Source organism: Mixophyes fleayi, chromosome 3, assembly GCF_038048845.1.
Source record: "Mixophyes fleayi isolate aMixFle1 chromosome 3, aMixFle1.hap1, whole genome shotgun sequence".
Classification (NCBI taxonomy): Eukaryota; Metazoa; Chordata; class Amphibia; order Anura; family Limnodynastidae; genus Mixophyes; species Mixophyes fleayi.
The window spans coordinates 262,300,261-262,319,384 of record NC_134404.1 but is presented as its reverse complement, the minus strand read 5'-3'; the positions used below and the strand labels follow the sequence as shown (position 1 = coordinate 262,319,384).

Sequence of the window (19,124 nt, the reverse complement as noted above, 5' to 3'; positions counted from 1 at the left end):
CGACAAGGAGTGCCACTTTGTGGCTGAATTGCTTGGTTTTTTTGCCCCCCCCCCCCCCCAAAAAAAAAAAATAAGCTAACAATGGGCTTAAGGCATGTAAGATAACAGTGTTGTCAATGAACTCTACAGTGGAAAGATGTTATTGTTGTCATCATCTTCATTCTCATCCTCACCCTCATAAGTGTGTACATCATCCTCACACAATATTAATTCATTAATTCACGCTGGAATCCACCATTGCAGAAGTCTCTGTACTTTGATGTAATTGCTGGTAAAGGCCTTCCTAGTATGATTTCAACATATCAGGATATGTGATTTCTGATAACGCCACCAATATTGTGAGATTATTACAGCTGGGTGAATTCCATCATATTTCCTGTTTTGGTCACACAATGAACTTGGTGGTACAGAGCTTTTTGAAAATGACAGGGACATGCAGGAGATGCTGTCTGTGTCCCGAATAGTTTCTGGACATTTCTGGCAATCTGCAACAGCATGTAGGAGATTGCAGCAGCTACAAGAACAATTTAATTTGCCTTGCCACCAACTGAAGCAAGAGGTAATTCTACTCTTTATATGCTTGTAAGGATGAAGGAACAGCGAAAAAGCCATCCACACTTACTCCACAAGTCATGACATTGGGAAAGGAGGGGGGGATGCATTTTAGTCCAGCGCAGTGGAGAATGCTTTCTGCGTTGCGCAAGGTGCTGAAACCATTCAAAATAGTCACCTGTGAAGGGAGTTCAGACACTGCTAGCTAGAGCCAAGTAATTCCCATAATTAGACTTTTGTAAAAGCAGCTTGAGAAACTGAAGGAGAAGATTAAACAAAGCAATTACGCTAAGTATGACGGACTTGTAGATAAAGTACTTTCTTCACTTCGCCAGGATCCAAGAGTTATCAAAATCTTGAAATCGTATCACTACATTTTGGCGATTGTGCTTGATCCTTGGTTTAAGAGCTAAGTCTCCTCTTTGTTTCCAACTTACCCAGATCTGAAGAGATGCAAGGAGCTCCTGGTGAGCAAGATGACAGCTCGTATATGTATTACCTTTCACTTTGCTACTGTTTCATCAAGTGTTTGTAATCTGCACTTTACATCAAAGGTACCTAACTATATTATAATTTTGTGGGAATTGGGGCTGATTCGAAGCTCACTGATGAACTGGCTTTTTGCTGGGAATTACAATGGCTCTTTTCAGTGCATTGTCTGGCACCCTCCTGGATTGGTGTGTGTCTGATAAAATCACGCATCACGGGGGGTCAGCGCTCATTGCCATGTATTAGCTGTAGAATTACCTCACTTATCCAAGAAACAGTTGGAGCGATCAAATGAACCATAACTGGTTTTAAGATCCGAGGACAATTCCATCTTGCCCCACATTTCTTTTCTGCCACTGCTGTGTGCCAATGTGTCCTAGATGTGGTAGGAACTGCCATGTGTTTGAGTCATTGCTCTGTCCCTTACCATCCAGCCAGATCGCTGCAGTATTTGTCCAAAAGTGTATGAAAATAATATTGTGACCTGTGAGGGGTCAAAATTGACTGCAAATGACTTCAAATTAGCATTATTGAGGTTACTCATAATTAGAGATGGGCGGGCTTGGTTCCCCGAGATCCAAACCCACCCGAACTTTGCCTATTCGAGTACCGAGCCGGAGAGTACCACCCGTTCGGAATCGAAATCAAGGCAAAACGTCATTGTGACGTCGTCGGATCTCGGGGCTTGGTTCTCGCGATATTTGAAATGCATAAATACCCGCCTCCACAGCAATCCATCGCCATTTGACAGAGGGAGAGAGCAGGGTTAGGTCACAGGCTGTATTAGAGCAGGGACAGAGCAATAATTGTACACCTTATTGTTTCTATTATTATTTCAATTCTATTCTATTCAATTCTATTATTATTACCAATTCTATTACCAATTGTTAGAGCAGGAAGAGAGGAGTATAGAGGAGGCATTTTTTTCAATATTTTGCACTAAAAGTGCTTTGGGGTGTCCCATATTCCACAGTGTGAAACAATAATTTTTCTGGCTGCCAAAAGTCATATTTAGCAGCATTATCTAGCTATACAATATTTTGCACTACAAGTTCTTTGGGGTGTCCCATATTCCCCAGTGTGAAACAATAATTTTCTGGCTGTCAAAAGTCATATTTATCAGCAGTATCTATACAATATTTTGCACTACAAGTGCTTTGGGGTGTCCCATATTCCCCAGTGTGAAACACTAATTTTTATGGCTGCCATTAGTCATATTTAGCAGCAGTATTTATACAATATTTTGCACTACAAGTGCTTTGGGGTGTCCCATCTTCCCCAGTGTGAAACAATCATTTTTCTGGCTGCCAAAAGTCATATTTAGCAGCAGTATTTATACAATATTTTGCACAACAAGTGCTTTGGGGTGTCCCACATTCCCCAGTGTGAAACACTAATTTTTCTGGCTGTCAAAAGTGATATTTATCAGCAGTATCTATACAATTTTTTGCACTACAAGTGGTTTGGGCTCATTAAAATGGATTCAAAGCAGTCCACATATAAGCAGAATCAGCAAGCAGGTTTTGGCACTAGTCGTGATGGTAGTGTTCCCAGTACGTCATCTGGTATAGCCTATGTAAAAGTACATAGTCTTTTTAAATAAGGGAAAAAAACACACACCAAAAAAACATTTACCGTGTTGAAGCGAAAAAGAAGTGTCACTGAGGAAAAGCTAAATGCCGATAAAAAAAAAAATGCCAATATGCCATTCTACACACGCAGTGGCAAAGAAAGAATGAGGCATTCGCCTTTCTCTATTAGTGGCAGATCAAAAAATGTTACTGAGCATTCTTCTTGTATGGTCATTCGTGACCAAGCAAGACCAAGTAATTTGGAGTCTAAAAGTGGTGCACAACTACTGTTACGCGTCAAAGCCGAGCTGCAAGAAAACAGTAAGGCATTAGAGGATAACATATGCTCAGAATCAGAAATAACACCGATCCCTATGGAGAGTCCATCCACCAGTGATATGTCTAATTGTGAGCATTCTGATAATGTACCCATAAAGAAGGGCCCTTTCAGCAGTTCTGCTGATGTGTGGCTGAACAGCCCGATTGTAGCCGGTGATACACCAAGTGAGGATGACTCTTTGGAATTAGAAGAGGATGAGGGGGAGGTTTGGGTAGCCGACGAGGGTACTGATGAGGATGCGGTTGATTGTGTAAGTCCTGCAGCAGTGGCAGCAGTGTGGCACCAGTGGCAGCAATACTGGCACGTGAGGTTTTGGCACCAATTTGCACTTTCCAAACACAAGCAGGGATGACGCAGGTGGCAGACCACAACAGTTTGACATCTGGGCTGGTTTGAAGGATTTGACAAAAAAATGTGTGACCTTGCCCATAACTCCAACCAATCCTACTATTAACATGCAAAGGATGGTGGAGGGCCTAGCAGGGATTAAACTGTATTTTTCCTAATTTTCACTAATAAGGTTTGGGTGTAATATACACCCAAAGACGAGTGCTCAATTGCTAAAAGTCATTGATGTAGAGGAAGACAAGGAGGCTTGTCTGTAGAATTTGCAGGCAAATTCTACTGCGTTATATAGGTAACACCCAAAGAGAAGAGCTCCATTGCTCCATTGCTAATTGTAATTGATGAAATAGAAATAATAGGGCTGACAGTCTTGGTCTAAATCTGCAGTTACATTTTATTGTACCATAGCTCACTCAGAAACAGGAGAGGTGGCAGGGTTTAGTGCTAATCTTCCTCAAACAATACTAATTCATCCCACCATCATAAAAGTCTGTGTACTATGATGTAATTGCCGATAATGGCCTTCCAAATGGAATTAGTAGTTCATTTTAGGGCAGAGCTGTCACGATTTTTGGCCAATTCTTTTACAGCAGAGCAAATATCAAAATGTTGTCCGGACTCATCTGCATCACCACTGGGTGTCTTGGGAAAGCAATTGATGTTGATAGCTCTTGGATCCTTGCGAACTAAATTACGTATTTAATCTACAATTAAAATATAGTTAGCACATTTACTTTGTTTTATTTCACACGTTAAATTTCTGTAGCTCCTTGTCAAAATGTATTATTAAGGCAATCACTTGACTCAAGCTAACCGTGTCTGCACTCTCTTCACAGGTGACTACTTCGCTGGACTAAAGTACATTCCCCTCAAATGCTAGTCTTCTTGCAGCTGCTGCACTCTCCTACATGCTGCGTCACAGTCATATAATCTTTAGTTTGCCCAGTTCCGCTTGCCCACATATCTGTGGTTAAGTGTATAGTGGGTAGAATGCCATTTTATAGCCCAATAATTAAATTTTTAGGAACCTTCAGGTACAGGTGGGTAATAGCTTTTCTAGTAAAATGGTATAGTGACGACATTTGCTAACAGGGACAGAACACCTCAATTAAATCTCTTGAACCAACTGTATTAATATTGGACATTGGACGCAGATCTAATACTAGCATACTACCCAGGGCGTCTGTGATCCGCTTTGCGACTGGGTGACAGGTTTCATACTTGCTTCCTCTTGCAAAGGATTGCTTAACTGTAAATTATTGGTTCTGGGGATATTGATGATGAAGGTGTTGGGGGGGTATATTGCAGGTGCTGGGATGTAGATGAGAGAAGGGAGGTAGATGATGCTGGACTGCTTGTTGTTATTTTTTTAACCTAAGTTTCTGACTTTCCCAACAGCTTTCCAAGAACTCACTGAAAAATGACGTAACATGGATGAGGATCCCAGATGGTTAAGATCCCTACCTCTACTGAGTGTGGCTTTAAAAACACTACAAATGGCTAGACAACTGTTGTCAGGATTTGTGTAAAAATAATTCCACACTTAAGGGGTGGATTTTTGGTCTTATGCCCAGGCATGACAATGGCCTTTTTCTTATCACTGGCAAGAACTGCAGCAATTATTGAAAATCTTTTTGTGACCTAGGAGGTGGTCAAAATTGAATGGAAATGACTGGAATTTAGTGTTAGTGAGGTTAATAATAATGTAGGTTCAAAATAATACCTAAATGATGTTATTTTAGCCCATGTTATTTTTTAACATATTGCAAAACAAAACAAAACCAAACCAAAACCAAAACACGCAAGGGCAGTTTTGGCAAAATCAAAACCAAAACACAACGGTAATCCAGATCCAAAACCAAAACCAAAACACGGGGGTCAGTGAGCATCACTACTCATAATGTAGGATTAAAAAAAGAGCAAAATTATGTGATTTTAGCAATTTTTCTATAAAAATACAGATCCAAAACCAAAACCAAAACACGAGGGTGGTTTTGCAAAAACGAAAACACGAAGCTAATCCAGATCCAATACCAAAACCACTTCACGGGGGTCAGTGAGCATCTCTACTTAACACATTTGGTAACATTGCCACCTGCTGTGCCTTCGGTGTAATCACTCAAATAACATCAAGTGGGGTATTCAATTAGGCTTCCGATCCGCAGTAACAAGCTGGTACTGGCCACGAACGCAATCCACGGTACCGCAATAACGTGGATTTTCGTGCACACCTCATAGGGTTGCGAAGGAAAATCTACTTTTGCTGTACCGTATTACCGTCAATACTGTGCACCTTTTACGGTAACGAGCTACACCGCGAGCTATACAGCGGACCGGAAACCTAATTGAATACCCCCCTTGATGTTATTTGAGTGATTACAAATTCTAGGTTCTCTACAGGTTGTACATCGCTCCCACGTGTCTCCATGTAATCTAAACTAACTGTGCTAAGAAATGTTGTAGAGGTTGCGTCCTGGAGGGAACCCTGTCTTGCGAGTGGTGGTACTGTCTTAATCTAACAAGGTTCTTCTGTGGAGCGCACAATCGCATTCAGTTGATGACTGGAATTAGCCTGCTGATGCATCTTTCGTTTTCTCTTCTCCATCGATCACCCCCACACACTCCTAAACACACTAAATGCAATAAATGGTCTATTAGCCTCTAATTGGGAAAAAACTGCCCCCCCCCCCTCACTACCTTTTTTTGGTGACAAATACAATTTTTGCAAATATACCATTTAGATCATATTAAGTATTCTTAATAACTGTCCAAATACATTTTACAGTACATGGTCAACATGTCTTTCTTATCATGAATCACCTCACGAATCACCACAACAACCTCATCTACCTCATCTACCTCATGAGTTATATGAGGTGTTTCTCTACCTTTGCATACAATACATACAAGTTTGTTATTTTCCAGTCTGACACCCCTCCATCCCTCTACTAACATAAGCCTTTTTCCCATACTCCTAAGTCTTCTAAACAACTCCCCTTGCCCCCTGGGGACAAACTTAGGTTCTTTCAGATGTACATGTTCATTATTACTTCATTGTCACATTTAAGCCAGTAAATATGAATGTATCTGTTTTGAAATTTTATTGTACCTCTGCTACTTTCTCTAAAAAAAATAATATTTGATTAAAAAAATAACTATGTTAGATTTTTCAAATAAACTTCTAACTAGAGATGGGCGGGTCCGGTTCCCCGAGAACCGAACCCACCCGAGCTTTGGGTATCCGAGTACCGAGCTGAGTAGCTCGGTACTCTCCCGCCCACTCCGAATCCAAATCGAGGCCGAACGTCATTGTGACGTCGTCGGATCTCTTGGCTCGGTTCTCGCGATACTTCAAGATTATAAATACCTGGCTCCACAGCAATCCATCGCCATTTGACAGAGGGAGAGAGCAGGGTGTAGTCACAGGCTGTTTAGAGCAGGGACAGAGAATACAATATTCTTATTCCAATTGCTGTAACAAAAATCGCTAGAGAAGAGAGGAGGATAGAGGTTTATTTTATTTTTGTAATATTTGGCACTCCCCAGTGCTTTTGGGGTGTCCCCCATAATTGTGCATAAATATTTCTGGCTGTCAAAAGTCATATCTGTCAGCAGTATCTACCAAATAATTTTGAATGGATTCAAAACAGTCCACATTTGATCAGAATGAGCAACCAGGTTGTGTCACCAGTCCTGATGTTAGTGTTCCCAGTACGTCATCTGGGCAAGGCGATGTCAAACTGCAGAGTGTTTCGAAATCAGTCCAAAAAACAAAAAAAAACAAAAAAATTTACTGTGTTGAAGCGAAAAAGAAGTGTTACAGAGCAAAAGTTAAGTGGAGATAAAAAAAAATTCCCAACATGCCATTCTACACACGCAGTGGCAAAGAGAGAATGAGGCCTTCACTTTGGGCTATTAGTGGCAGATCCCAAAAAGTTACCGAGCCTACAGTTGGTGCACAACTACTGTTACGCGTCAAAGCCGAGCTGAAAGATAACAGTAAGGCATTAGAGGATAATGTTTGCTCTGATTCACAAATGACAACAATTCCTGTGGAGAGTCCAATCAACAGTGGGATGTCTAATCGTGAGCATTCTGCTGATGTGTGCCTTAATAGCCCGAGTGTAGCCGGTGATACCCAAATTGAGGATGCCACTTTGGAGTTAGAAGAGGATGAGGGGGAGATTTGTGTAGGCGACGAGGGCGCTAATGAGGATGTTGATGAGGATGAGGTTGTTTGTGTAAGTCCTGCACCAGTGGCAGCAGTTCTGGCACGTGACAAAAAAAAGGCCATTGTCTTGCCTGGGCATAAAACAAAAAAATCCACTTCTTATGTGTGGAATTATTTCTACCCAAATCCAGACAACAATTGTATAGCCATTTGTAGTGTATGTCAAGCCACAGTCAGTTGAGGGAGGGACCTTAACCATCTTGGAACCTCGTCTATGTTACGCCATTAACGAGAGTTCATGGCAAAGTGTTGGAAAAAGTTGAAAGTCCTTCCTAAAAAAATACAAGCACTCCATCATCAGCTAAGACCCTCCGCTCACCGACATCCCGATGGCTACAAAATACACCCACCCCACCTTCCTCATCAATATCCTCAGTAGCGCTCGGAGTTAGCCCGGCATCCCACTTAAGGCTGGATGACTCCTGCACTATTATTGATTCCTCTGAAGAAAGCGTTAGTCCCACTGCTGCTGCTGTTGCTGCTGCTGGGGGTGAATCATCATCCCAGAGGCAGGTCAAGAAAATGAGCAGTCCTACATTTCAGCAATTAACTGTGAAACAATAATTTGCGAGGGAAAGCAAATATGACAGCATTCGCCCAGTCGCCAAGCGAATCACAGACGCCATGGCTGCAATGTTAGTGTTAGATCTGCGTCCAATCTCCACAATAAACGCAGCTGGTTTTTCACAGTTAGTTGAGGTTTTGTGTCCGCGTTACAGAATTCCATCGCGACACCATTTCACCCGTAAAGGAATTCCACAACTATACCAAAAAGTATGTAAAAATGTAGAGATTTCGCTGAAAAATGCCATTCTGCCCACTGTCCACTTAACCACAGATATGTGGACAAGTGGAAGTGGCCAAACCAAAGACTGTATGACTGTGACAGCCCACTGGGTTGGTCATTCACCTTCACCAGCAGGAACAGCAGCAGCATGTACACCACTACGTAACATTTGTCACAGGCAGGCCACTCTTTGTATCACCGGCTTCACTAACAGGCATACGACTGACAATTTGTTACGCAAACTGAGAGATGTGATTGATGCATGGCTTATACCACTCGGACTCTCCCCAGGGTATGTAATTTCTGATAACGCCAACAATATAGTGCGAGCATTACAGCTGGGTGATTTCCAACATATTCCTTGTTTTGCTCACACCATCAACTTGGTGGTGCAGAGCTTCCTACGAAATAATCGTGAGGTGCAGGAGATGCTTTCGGTGGCCCGTAAAATTTCAGGCCATTTCAGGCATTCAGCCAGAGCATGTAGGAGATTACAGCAGCTCCAAGAGCAGTTTAACTTGCCCTGCCACCAACTTAAGCAAGAGGTGGTAACTAGGTGGAATTCCACCCTGTACATGTTTCAGAGGATGGAGGAACAGCGCAAAGCCATCCAAGAATATTGCACAAGCCATGACATTGGGAAAGGAGGGGGGATGTATTTCACTCTTGCACAGTGGGGAATCCTTTCAGTCCTGTGCAAGGTGCTGAAATCATTTGAAGTTGTAACGTGTGAGGTGAGTGCAGACTCTGCTAGTTTGAGCCAAGTCATTCCTTTAATTAGACTATTAGAAAAGCAGCTTGAGAAAATGAAGGAGGAGCTGAAAGCAAGCAATTCAGCTAAGTATGTTGGCCTTGTCAATCAAGTACTTAATTCGCTTCACAATGATCCTCGAGTTATTAAGATCTTGAACTCGGATCAGTACGTTTTGGCCACTGTGCTTGATCCAAGGTTTAAAACCTACATTGAGTCTTTACTTGTAAATGAGCGACATGTGAACTTTTGCAAGGAGCTATTGCTCAGCAAGTTGGCTGCTGAACTGGGTCTCGGCTTGACAACGTGTCCTCCTTCACTTTCTCAAGCTGCTGCTGCTCATAAAAAATTAAATTTCCCAAAAAGAAGCAGGAAAGACGCAGGGGGCAGACCAGAACAATTTAACATCTGGGCTGGTTTGAAGGATTTTTCAAAAAAATGTGTCACTTTGCCCATAACTCCATCCAATACGAGTATAAATATGCAAAGGATGGTGGAGGATTACTTTCAAGAGGTAGTTGATATGGAAATGTCAGACAGTCCCTTTCCTTACTGGGAAGAAAAGCAGGCCATTTGGAAACCCATGTACAAACTTGCTTTGCAATACCTAAGCTGCCCACCCTCCAATGTGTACTCTGAACGAGTGTTCAGCACAGCAGGGAACTTAGTCAGTGATCGACCTAGAAGGTTACTTCCCAAAAATGTGGAGAAAATAATGTTTATAAAAATTAACTACATCTTCCACAAAGAAGGCCGTCACCATCCAAGACATCCAAGCACTGACTGTTCTCTAATGGCGGATTCAAGCGGCGATGAATTGATAGTCTGTGATGATGACGTACATACTGATGAGGGTGAGGATGAAGCTGAAGATGATGACGATAACATCTTTTTAAAACTTTCTATGTAAGTGTAGGGTGCAATCTACCCCCAAAGAGGAAAGGGACTTGTGGCATTTCCATATCACGTACCGTCTTGAAAGGCTGCTGTTTGGGCAATTTCTCCTTAAGGGTAGGGTGTCATAGACAGAGTGACCCCAAACTGACTTTGTCCATTTCTCTTAATATTGTACAGTCTATACCGGCTGAATTTTTTTGTATTTTATACAAGTGGAGGGGGGCCTAGAGAGACAGAATCCAAACTGGCTTTCTCCATGTCATTTAATATTGTACAGTCTATAACGGCTGAATTTTTTTGTATTTTATACAAGTGGAGGGGAGCCTAGAGAGAAAGAAACCAAACTGGCTTTCTCCATTTAAATAAATATTGTACAGTCTATAACGGCTGAATTTTTTTGTATTTTCGACAAGTAGAGGGGGGCCTATAGAGCCAGAAACCAAACTGGCTTTGTCCATTTCAATTAATATTGTACAGTCTATAACGGCTGAATTTTTTTGTATTTTCGACAAGTGGAGGGGGGCCTATAGAGCCAGAAACCAAACTGGCTTTGTCCATTTCAATTAATATTGTACAGTCTATAACTGCTGAATTTTTTTGTATTTTCGACAAGTGGAGGGGGGCCTAGCGAGCCAGAAACTAAACTGGCTTTGTCCATTTCAATTAATATTGTACAGTCTATAACGGCTGAATTTTTTGGTTTTTTAAACAAGTGAAGGGGGGCCTATAGAGACAGAAAGCAAACTGCCTTTTCCCATTTCTTTACATATTTAACTATAAATGTAGGGTGTAATATACATCCAAAGACGATGGCTACATTGCCAATATGCATAGATGGAGAGGAAGACAATCTGTTTTGTGTGTAGAATAAATGAAGGCCTACCAATGAAGAATTAAACTGTTTTTTGGATGATTTATTACCTCTACAATTAGATTACTTATCTCTAAAACAGTTGGAGCACTAAATTGGGTTATTTTAGGCCCAAAAACATTGATTTTCCAACAAAATAGCAAAACAAAACCAAACAAAACCAAAACCAAAACACACAATGGCGGTTTTGCAAAACCAAAACTAAAACACGACGGTAATCCAGATCCAAAACTGAATCCAAAACCAAAACACGTGGGTCAGTGACCATCTCTACTTCTAACTGACATTGCATTTGTTAACATGCAACAACATAGGTTGGGATTTCACAACATTCCAGCCTATGTCAGAGAAAATGGACATGCTCTGTTACGAAGGGCGCTTTGGTACAAATAGACCCAGACCATCACTTTCATGTAAATACCAGAGATCACTTAATAACTGTCGCTTTCTGCTGTCACTGAAGCGCCATTCGGTTGCATGGCTATAGAGATCTCTATGATGTTGCTTTTCTATAATTAAGGAAAGGCAGGATCTCTGCTAGCCTAGGGAGTATAGGTCTTAGCCAAAAGTAACCAAATGCTAATTGGATGACAGTTTGCCCCCCCTCTCCGGATTAAGACACTCTCTGGGCCATGGAGAATATGTATCTGATAATTTCCACAAGATTTCCAAGAGAGATTCAATTAATTGTTCCTGATAAGCCTTCTAATACAAGGTGCTATTACCATCAGGACCATGACTACTACATATAATACAATACAGATAGATGTGTTTAAAATGTTCCTATAATAAAACTCATTTAGATTACCTCTGGATAATCTGGGGAAATATAGTTGAAAACTTGTTGATTTACTAACAATGTTCTAGATTACTTCCAAATATATTTTTCTCTCAGTGTATATTCTTGCCTTTCCTTTTTCACTAATTAAAGGGATGGAACAAACATGAAACCTCTATGAGACTTGCACTAATTCCTATATGGCAAAACTATGCTTTTTTTTCTAAAACAGATATACCAAATGTCTCGTCACCTCCCGCTTAGACTACTTCAACCTCTTCCTATGTGAGATGTCCCTCACTTACCTATCCCTGTCTTGGTCCATCTTAAATGCACTACTCCACTCTGCAAATCCATATCTCTGTGTCATATGGAATGCAATTTAAATTATTCACCCTCAACAATACCACTCTTTCATACATTTCAAATCTCATCTCAAAATACTTTCCCTCAAGTCCTCCTAGATCTACTTCTGAATTGTGTATCCCTCATCTCTCACTCCTGCCTCAAAGACTTTCCTGTGTCCCTACCCACTTATGGGGGCCGATTCAATTTTGCCACAAATAACGCGGCATTAGCAGTATTACCGTTAATACGGTAATTTTAACCTGGATTTCATCTCGCAGCTCAGGGAGCCGCGAGTAAAAATCCAGCTTTGAAATTACCGTATTTACGGCAGAATTGAATCGACCCCATGGAATTCCATACCACACCCCATCAGACTCCACCAGCCTTCACCTCTTTAAACACTCTCTGAAAACTCATCTATTTATAAGAGCTTACCCTGTAATCACCTATATTAACCACACTAGTATAAAATCACAACTGTCCCAATCTCCACTCTGAGCCACACTTGCTTCTCTTGTCTCAGATATGCCCTTTAATAATTAAATCATAAGCTCTGTCATGGTCTGGACCCTCCCTACCCTTGCATGTCCCTGTTTTATGTATGCCCTGTTTTTCCTACTGTCTGGTGCTGCAGATCACTGGGTACCTTACAAATCAATGATAATAATAATAATAATAATGTATAGGATGATTATACATTCCACTTGAGAGACTGGGGGTTTATTAGATTAGGGACTTTCTTTATCATATCCAATATTTGGCATGGCCAGACAGACTCTAGCTTCCAAGCTGGAGCACCAGTACCAATACCTTGCCCACAGAGAATAAACCTCTCACCAAGACTGAGAATCTGGCTTCTAGACACCAACTTGTTAGAAGCTGTATATGCCTGCTCTATACCCAATTAACCAAATTTCTCATATGAGATGTCTTGTGATAACCATATTTCTGATCTCATAGTCCTAGTCTCCCTACCTTCAATCCCCTATTTCTTGTACCCTCTGCATCTTAATTTCATTACAATATATGACTTTAGTCACACATTCCTCTACAACTGGTTCTTCTTTATTGTAGCACCAATGTTCTGTATTTAATTGGATTTGTATTATACTGTATTGTTCTTGTGGGTTAAATAATTATGATACCCATATTAAAAATGACAATGTAAAAATGTCTATTATACATTTAGTTAGAAAATAAATAGTGTCACTTAAAATTGTTCTCCTGAAACTCAGTGCCCCTTAGTTTGTCCAGCCTCACCCTGTGCATTCATCATATGAAGACATTTAAAAGATGTGTGCAATTGTTTGCTTGTGTTGCTTGAACTTTCTACAAAAGGTTATTTCAATTATACTTTAACGATTGTAACATTTATTAACAATAATCGAGGCGCATATAATCATGCTGGTAGTCTATGTCATGTCTAAGCCTTACCTTTGACTCAAATGTTCCTTTTGATCTATGCTGAAATATTAACCTACACTGTTTTTTGAGGTATCACCACAACAGCAGTGACCACTCTTGCGAGACATGAACAAATACTGGAAGTGAGGTTTTTGAAGTTGCGCTTCATTAACGGTGACATGGTTGAGTTAATGTATGTACAGCCTCATGGTCTCAAATTCACAATACGGAACACTTCTTAAATATTGTTAAAAGAATTGCAGCTATCACATTTGTTTGTGGCTGTTATTCATGGTACTAAACTTCTTTATACACATTGACATTTATAAATGTCAAGCTTTGTTTTGCTGCACCATAGCTTGGTGGTGTGGATAAGATGTCCTGCTGTCAGTACGATGGTGGGATTGCAGTTATACTGTCATTTATATCTCATAGAAACAGACTTTAAACTAAATTAATCTCTTCTTACTCTTAAAAGTCTACCCTCGGGGGTAAATGTGTCAAGCTGCGGGTTTGAAAAAGTGGAGATTTTGCCTATAGCAACCAGGTTCTGGTTATCATTTATTTAGTACATTCTACAAAATGACAGTTAACATCAGATTGGTTGCTACAGGCAACATCTCCACTTTTTCAAACCCGCTGCTTGATAAATTTACTCCTCAGTCTCGGGTTGGCTATCAGTTACTTAAGGTCCCTATAGTGGACCCATGCCTAAGTAGAGTAAGAAAGGATGGGATAAGTGACTTTATTTCTTTTTTATGTCAAAAAATTATCAACCAAATGTGTCCATGCTGTAGTTTGTTGTTATGGAATAAAATATAACATAAAAATATATCATTTTAAGTCTACAAAAATAACTTATAATTAGATTTACTGGTGGTCCTTGTAGTGCAGTTCCATACTGTTTCACACTTTAAAAATGTTTTCAGAATAAAAAAGATTAAAAGGTAATCAAACTGTTTATAAACGAAAGCCCTAAACAAATAAAATATTCCTACTTTCAGTTACAATAATGGTCTCAGATGGACAATATGAAGGTTTAGTTGATGTGGAATGTCATGTGACTGGAAGAGCTTAGTGTTGCTGTGGTTCACAGGAAAGCAGGCTAAAGAAATGGAAGCGACAATTTGATCAGATTTGAACAGGCAGAACAGTACTGAGGGTTGAGTCAGGGTGAAGAATAAAAATGCACAGTACAGTATGCATAATGGGTCTGATTCAGGGGCAAACGCAGGATTTGTAGGGGGGGGGGGGGGTTTCCACACCACGCCGCCAGTGGGCGTGACCAGCATGCATGGGGGCTTGGCTATAATTTTAGACAGTGCTTGCCTGCTCTCTAACTTTTCCTATCTCCATAATATACATGGGCAAAGCTGTGTGCACTACTGTTAGTTGCACGCAGCTCTCCCTTTTCAAGCAGAACTGTTTGAAGCGGGAGCAGGGTTCAGCCACATCATTTATACAGTGCCCCAGGCTTGGATGGGGGTTTCCATGCACTAGGAAACCCCCCCCCCCTCGGTTTGCTTATGTGATTCACATTGGAACACATCTTGCACGCAAGTTGCAGTTTAAAGAAAACACAAAACATGAGCGTAGTTCTGATCTTATGCAAATCCAAGCGGACCTCATTAGATCAGAAGTCATTTAGACGAAACGCGTTGAGGCCTTTCCACTGACTGTGCATCCCTGTCCTGAGTCTACCCCAGGTAGACTACCTGGAGTATCTAACCATCAAGTTTTCTGTGCGGAGACTGTGGGAAGTTCCTGTGTATACCCGAGGGGCTGGATTTACAGCAATCAGTGTAACCTGTATAACAGATAAGCTTGTTTTTGATTGATTTATTGTGAGTGCAAATTTTATATGATTTGCAAATTAAATATCCGTTGTTTTGAAATACTACACCATATGGTACATTATCTTGTTTCCCCATATCTGATGAGTGGAGGAGAGGTTTTGTGACTGGTGTATGATTGAGGAACAGACATACAGATGTGCTGATTATGCAGATTTCTGGAGAAAGATCGTGATACCGGGGAAGCTGGTTATATTATTATACTGGAAGCTGCTGCACAGCTAAACGGTTCCTGCCTTTGAATAAGAGCAGTCTATGCAGATAAGCTATTTTATTGATCTTCTGGTGTGGTGATTATGGTGATGGGCTATCACAAATACACACTAGTCCTCTGATTTTTCTGTTTTTCTGTCTTTTACATACATGCAAGACTGGACTTATAACCTTGGTCCAAGAGGACTATCCAGAATCTTGAAAGATCACCCAATATAAGGAAGGCTGCCTCCATACGTGGAAGAGGTGTTTTTGTGGACTCTTTTGAAATACCATATATATACAATACTGTTGTTTGCGCCAATTGTTTATTGCTGTATATCGTTTATATATATATATATATATATATATATATATATATATATATATATATATATATATATATATATATTAACATCACTTGTGTATTTTAAGTATACATCCCCCAAGCCCTTAGATGTTTTTGTAATATGTAAGTTACTCTCAGTAACTTAATTTTGCACATTGATAAATCTTCAATAAGAACCAAATCCAACAGTGCTATAATCCAATCTAGCAAAAGTATAAAGAGCATTCTTAAAATAAGGACACTTTTTTTTATTTGTTAGTTAGGACATTTAGCCATTAAAGAATAAATTAGTGTATATATCCCAATTAATTCCAAAAATAGGTTTATCAGTGCATAGATAGAGTGAGAGCATTTGGTCATGGGCAGAATTCCTTCCAAAAGCTTATTGTTGTAGTTTTTTTCTTTTTAATACACTTTCCTGGTTCACATAAATCAGCCATATAAATATTATTTGTTCTTGTAGCACATTTGTCATTGATGTGCTCCATAAATCTGTGACTTGTAAATAAAAGATAATAGAAACTACACATGGAAATTACAGAAACAGTAATGGGCAATGTGAATTTAGCCCACAAAATAGATACAACCTTACTATTGTATGCTGTTTTGGGAGATTAGTCTATAGTATGTGAGAGAATTGTCAATGCACTAAATATAAAAAAAACAGTTGCTTAACAGATTTTATGTATGATAGAACACTGGGAACTTATACAACATTACTACAAAAGCTACGCTAAAATAAATAAACTACTGCAACTAAAGAATATGTATTTGCATAATCATATTCACATACATATGATCAAATACAATGTTTCATTGCTATTGTCATACTAGTAATACCACCCCTCCCCCAAAACTTTGTTAGGGAAAGCAAGAGAATGAATGCAAACTTGCTGTCCTTGAAAACACGTGTGTAATAGTACAGTACAATAATTGCAACTTTGTTTAGATGTGGGGGGATCCAGTTACATCAAATAATTGCTGAAAAGAAATGATTGCTTAATTTCCTGAATATATATCAAACGCGCAATATTAATATAGTAAAAATAATAAAAATATGAATAAATGTATGTGTTTAAATCTGTTTTATACTAAGCAGAGTGGATAATTGCAAAGGCTTAATATAGTTTCATCTTGCTTCCTATAGTGCCCTACCTAATGTTTGTAGTTTCAATGCATTTAGCAAGCGAAATTTCAGTTTACTGCGGTGTATATGAATTTTCGTTGTGATCGTGTGTTGAACAAAGAAATAACAGGAATTCTTGGAAACTTATTTTCACACAATCAAATTATGTCCAACTTTTCTCTTTAAATTTAGTAGTTGCTTCTTACCTTTGGAAATAGTGCCCACAAAACATAAAGAAGACCATCTTACATCCCATAGTGTCCCAATCTTGATTGTATAATATCACCATTAAAGGTACTAGGAATGACGGTAACTCCTGGATAAACCAACCATACTTTGCTGGGATAAGAATACTCATTTGTTTAGCCTTTCTTTGAACATGCTTTCCATAACCAGCAGGCTCGGTCAGTTGTCTCAATAGAAATAAAAGTCCGACGATGAACAGTAAAATACTCATATAAAAGTCCAGGTTCTGGGTGCATTGCATTATTCAGTTTGCAGTGTTTATACTCCTTAGAAGAACTGCAGTGTTTTCATATCAACCTCTTCATTCACAATAAATACTATGCTGGCAAACGGACACAACTACTACCGAGCTGTAAACTTATCCACCCCTAAGCCAAATAAAAGCACAATGAATGTGGAAGCAACCACTACTTCATTGTAAAAAATGATTCACTAAATAAATAGAAGAGTTAGGTAGAATTTTAAAAGCTACACTTCCGATGGACCAATATGCATATAAGTCACTCTAAAATGAGAGTAAAGAGTTATGCCATTTACATTACCATGCAGACCAGAACATAATAACCTACCCAGACAAAACAGTCTGTTCTTTAGGTGGATGACAGGCTTTGTGTCATGTGGACCAAAGCGGAAGAGGGATCAAGAGCAGATATTATAAATGTTCCCATATCTCCTGCAAAAATCTCCCTATATATAGCAGAAAATACACAAAATCCCCAGAAAGTCATTGAAAAAATAAATTAATCTGCGCAGTATATAGGTATATACTCTGCCCCTCCACTGCCAAGAATATTAAATAGCCCCGTGAGTGTACTGTACCGTGCATCTCCATTCCCTCTACATGCAATGTCAATGTCCACTATAGACAAGTATGTGGCCAGCGTACCAGACCCATTCTATTATATGCAGTATAATGCCACGATACATAAGTCTGTGATGCCACCATATTCAGAGACAGCCCTGATAAATGCGAACACAAAACTGTAAAATTGCAAAACTGGGAAAAAAACAGGATTTGGGCGATGAGCAAAAAAAGGATGGGAAGTACTTAGAAAGGTAAAACGTATTGTGCCACAAAATAAACGAGGGAGTGTTGCTATGCAAAACGCTTAGCATGTTTTCATTAGTGTTCATTCTGTATAATGTAACCATTTTAAAGGACGAGTACATGCACTTGATGGCATACTAACGTAACAAACGTTGCTAGGTTGAAGATGCTGCTAGGCTTCTCCCAGAAGCTCCTTCCACTAACAAAAAGCAAAACACCATTTGCCTTTCTTCACTCTGTTCCCCCTAATGACACTTCCCTCTTCACTCTGTTCCCCCTAATGATGGTCCTTGTTACACGTCCCTCTTCACTCTGTTCCCCCTAATGATGGTCCTTGTTACACGTCCCTCTTCACACTGTTCCCCCTAATGATGGCCCTGGTTACACATCCCTCTTCACTCTGTTCCCCCTAATGATGGCCCTTGTTACACGTCTCTCTACACTCTGTTCCCCCTAATGATGGCCCTTGTTACACTCTCTACACTCTGTTCCCCCTGATGATGGCCCTGGTTACACGTCCCTCTTCACTCTGTTCCCCCTAATGATGGCCCTTGTTACACGTCCCTCTTCACTCTGTTCCCCCTAATGATGGCCCTGTTTACACGTCTCTCTACACTCTGTTCCCCCTGATGAGGGTTACACGTCCCTCTTCACTCTGTTCCCCCTAATGATGGCCCTTGTTACACGTCCCTCTTCACTCTGTTCCCCCTAATAATGGCCCTTGTTACACGTCCCTCTTCACTCTGTTCCCCCTAATGATGGCCCTGTTTACATGTCTCTCTACACTCTGTTCCCCCTAATGATGGCCCTTGTTACACGTCTCTCTACACTCTGTTCCCCCTAATGATGGCCCTTGTTACACATCTCTCTACACTCTGTTCCCCCTGGCCCTGGTTACACGTCCCTCTTCACTCTGTTCCCCCTAATGATGGTCCTTGTTACACGT

At 40.2% G+C, this 19,124-nt stretch overlaps 1 protein-coding gene across 1 annotated transcript in view; it reads right to left on the bottom strand.

The window, feature by feature from the left end:
- Nucleotides 1-18,048, bottom strand: part of SRD5A2 (steroid 5 alpha-reductase 2) — a 94,944-nt gene extending 76,896 nt beyond the window's left edge. Inside the window, exon 1 of the mRNA XM_075203526.1 lies at nucleotides 17,091-18,048. Coding sequence (XP_075059627.1) covers nucleotides 17,091-17,371 — 281 coding nt within the window. The 5' untranslated portion in view covers nucleotides 17,372-18,048. The remainder of the gene's footprint in view (nucleotides 1-17,090) is intronic.
- Between the last annotated feature and the right edge of the window lie 1,076 nt (nucleotides 18,049-19,124).